At 42.7% G+C, this 3123-nt stretch overlaps 1 protein-coding gene across 1 annotated transcript; it reads right to left on the bottom strand.

Moving 5' to 3' along the window:
• Positions 1–806: 806 nt before the first annotated feature.
• Positions 807–1943, bottom strand: LOC128554331 (uncharacterized). Its single transcript, XM_053535601.1, has one exon. The coding sequence runs from the start codon at positions 1941–1943 to the stop codon at positions 807–809; it is 1137 nt and encodes a 378-aa protein (XP_053391576.1).
• Positions 1944–3123: the final 1180 nt, after the last annotated feature.

Below are 3123 nucleotides of genomic sequence, written 5' to 3'. Positions count from 1 at the left end.
CTTAACTCGGCCTTTCGGAATGGTCTTTTGGCATTTGTCACAAGATCGGCAAAATCGTCCAACTTCACTTGAAATCCCAGGCCAATAAAAACTTGACGTGATCCTGTCCTCAGTTTTCTTTGCTGAAAGATGTCCTCCAACGATCGATTCGTGAGCAAGTTCCATCACTCTTTTGCGTTTGCTTGCTGGTACGACAATCTGTTTGATCTCGTAGTCATACGCCCCTTTCGTCTGAAGATAAACTCTATACAGCACTCCATTTCTTACTGCAAATTTGTATTTTGCACCACCCTTGGTTTCGAGCATGTCTTCTGTCTTTGCTAAATCCCACAGCTTTTGCAATGCTTTATCTTCCTTCTGTGATGCCTTTAATGTCTCCACATTAGCTTCTGTTTCACAGGAGGGCTTCGGCACATTCAGTGCTTTCGTTGGTAGCTCTGCTTTTCTACTCTGTGATCTTGTCATAACCGCAGCTACTGATGTATCAGCAATCTTCTTTTTCCATTCAGGATCAGGTCTATCAAGTACTCCAGGGACATTCCCAATGACTAAGTCACAAATCAACGACTTTGGTACCATTGCCTCAATTTCTCCAATGTAATACGGAGTATCAACCCATATCTTCGCCATAGGTACAACTTTGGCGTCCCCATCTATTGTGATCATCACTATTTCTTTGCCTAGAAATTGCTCTTCTTTGACTAAGTCTCTTCTTACAGCAGCGGATTCGCATCCAGTGTCCCTTAACACTTTCACTTCTTCTGTTCCTACGAATCCTCTCTGTACCTCCAAGTTCCTCTCCCCTTTTAAGCTATCAATGGTACAAACTCCTGCAAGTATTGGAACTGACTCCCACTTGCCAACTTCAATTTTCCGTCTTCAGTATTGTTTTTCAATGGACTGTTTTTTACATCCGTTTGAACACACACTGCTGCTAACTTCTGGTCATTCTTTGCTGGAGCTGATCTCATCTGCTTACAATCTCTGGCTAAGTGTCCTGCTTTATTACAGATAAAGCAACTCTTTGGAGTGTTACTCCTGCTGTTTTGTCTACAGTCACGCGCTAAATGACCTGCTTTATTACATATAAAGCAGGTTTTCCGCAACCCATTCTTCTCTTCTGTCTTTCGACTGGACTGCTCATGACTGGTGGAGTTGTGCTTCCTTTGAGGCGCAACACTCTTCGACAATATTGAAGGTGTCCCCTTATGTGCTTCGATGTACTGCTCTGCAAGACGTGTTATCTCGTCCATCGACTTTGGTGTTCTCTCTTTCAGAAACACCGCTAATTCGGCTGAACAACCTTCAATAAACTGCTCTCTTATCATTAAATCACATAAGGATTCATACGTCTTTTCTATTCCAGCTAGTTCAGTCCAACGACTGAAGTATCTCTTTATTCTTGACACAAATTGGAAGACCGACTCTCCTTGGTCTGGTTTACTTTGTCGAAATTTAGATCTGAATCCCTCTTCAGTCAACTGATACCTCCTTAGGATCGCTTTCTTGAGAGAATCGTAATTACAGGCCTCTTCTTGTGGCATGCTTGTGTACACCTCCAGTCCCATTCCTGTTAAAAGTGAGCTAAGACTTATGGCCCAGCTCTCCTCTTCCCACTTTTGACTTTGAGCATATCTCTCAAACCTTTCCAGATATGCGTCAATGTTATCGTGCTCTTCATCAAACTTTGGAATCTTAGGTCTGTACGCCTTACAAGTATCAGTACTGTCTACTCTGTTGACCCTCAAACGCTCAATCTCTAAGTCTCTCTCCTTCATTTGCAGTTCAAAGTTCATCTCCATCTGTCTCCTTTCTTCATCACGTCGTTGGGCTCTCTCTTCCCTTGCTATACATTCCTCTTCCTTATCTTTGATGAAAAGGATCAAGTCTCCACCGGACAATCCAAGTCTCTCGCCAAGTCTCAACCATTCATCGTAATACATCAGGCTTGTTATGATAGCTGCAATATTATTATAGTAAATCCCGGACGAGCCCCCAATTTGTCAAATTTTGGGTTTACTATAATGGTGACAATATCTGAGGTATCTTCCAAGCAGTATACACGATGAAGGTTTCCTAGGTATACTTGACTTGCTGTACCCCTAGACTAGCTTCGCTTCTTAGACTTGCTCCTCTAATTTAAATTGCTCCTCTCACTGAACTTGCTGCGCAACCTGGACTTGCTGCACTTGGAAGACTTACTCCTCCGAATTGGACTTGCTCCTGTTACTGGACTTGCTGCGCAACCTGGACTTGCTGCACTTGGAAGACTTACTCTTCCGAATTGGACTTGCTCCTCTTACTGGACTTGCTGCTCAACCTGGACTTGCTGCACTTGGAAGACTTACTTTTCCAAATTGGACTTGCTCCTTTTACTGGACTTGCTGCGCAACCTGGACTTGCTGCACTTGGAAGACTTACTCTTACCAATTGGACTTGCTCCTTTTACTGGACTTGCTGCGCAACCTGGACTTGCTGCACTTGGAAGACTTACTCTTCCAAATTGGACTTGCTCCTTTTACTGGACTTGCTGCGCAACCTGGACTTGCTGCACTTGGAAGACTTACTCTTTCCAAATTGGACTTGCTCCTTTTACTGGACTTGCTGCGCAACCTGGACTTGCTGCACTTGAAAGACTTACTCTTCCGAATTGGACTTGCTGCGCAACCGGGACTTGCTGCGCTTTGGAGACGTACTCCTCTAACTGAAACTCTTAAGTTTCGTTAGTGACAATACTGGAGGTTTCTTTCTAAACCTTATTTTTGTTCTCTCTTTTTTATTTCTATTCCATTTCAAGAATAAATACAAAACGCGCGAACCGGATAGAGAGACGCCATTGTGACGTCACGCGAACAAAAATAGCATACACAAAATGGCGGCAAATTGTGTTTGTTTTATACAAATAAATTGATATTTTTGACAGCAATGTCAACAAGCACGACTGTCCAGGATGTTGGTTATTTGCTTTGTTAAAGGAAATATGCACGAGTTTTGCGCGACTTAAGTAGCGCAGTACTATTCCGTTAAAGAACGAAAGCATATTTCTTGACGCAATGAAGCTAGTTTTATTACATGTCAAACGCAAATTGATATTATATTAATATTAGGACTTTGTTCAAAGCT

This window comes from Mercenaria mercenaria, unplaced genomic scaffold (genome assembly GCF_021730395.1).
Source record: "Mercenaria mercenaria strain notata unplaced genomic scaffold, MADL_Memer_1 contig_4946, whole genome shotgun sequence".
In the NCBI taxonomy this organism is placed as follows: domain Eukaryota; kingdom Metazoa; phylum Mollusca; class Bivalvia; order Venerida; family Veneridae; genus Mercenaria; species Mercenaria mercenaria.
The sequence above is the reverse complement of the archived record's forward strand: the minus strand, read 5'-3'. Positions and strand labels throughout refer to the sequence as shown.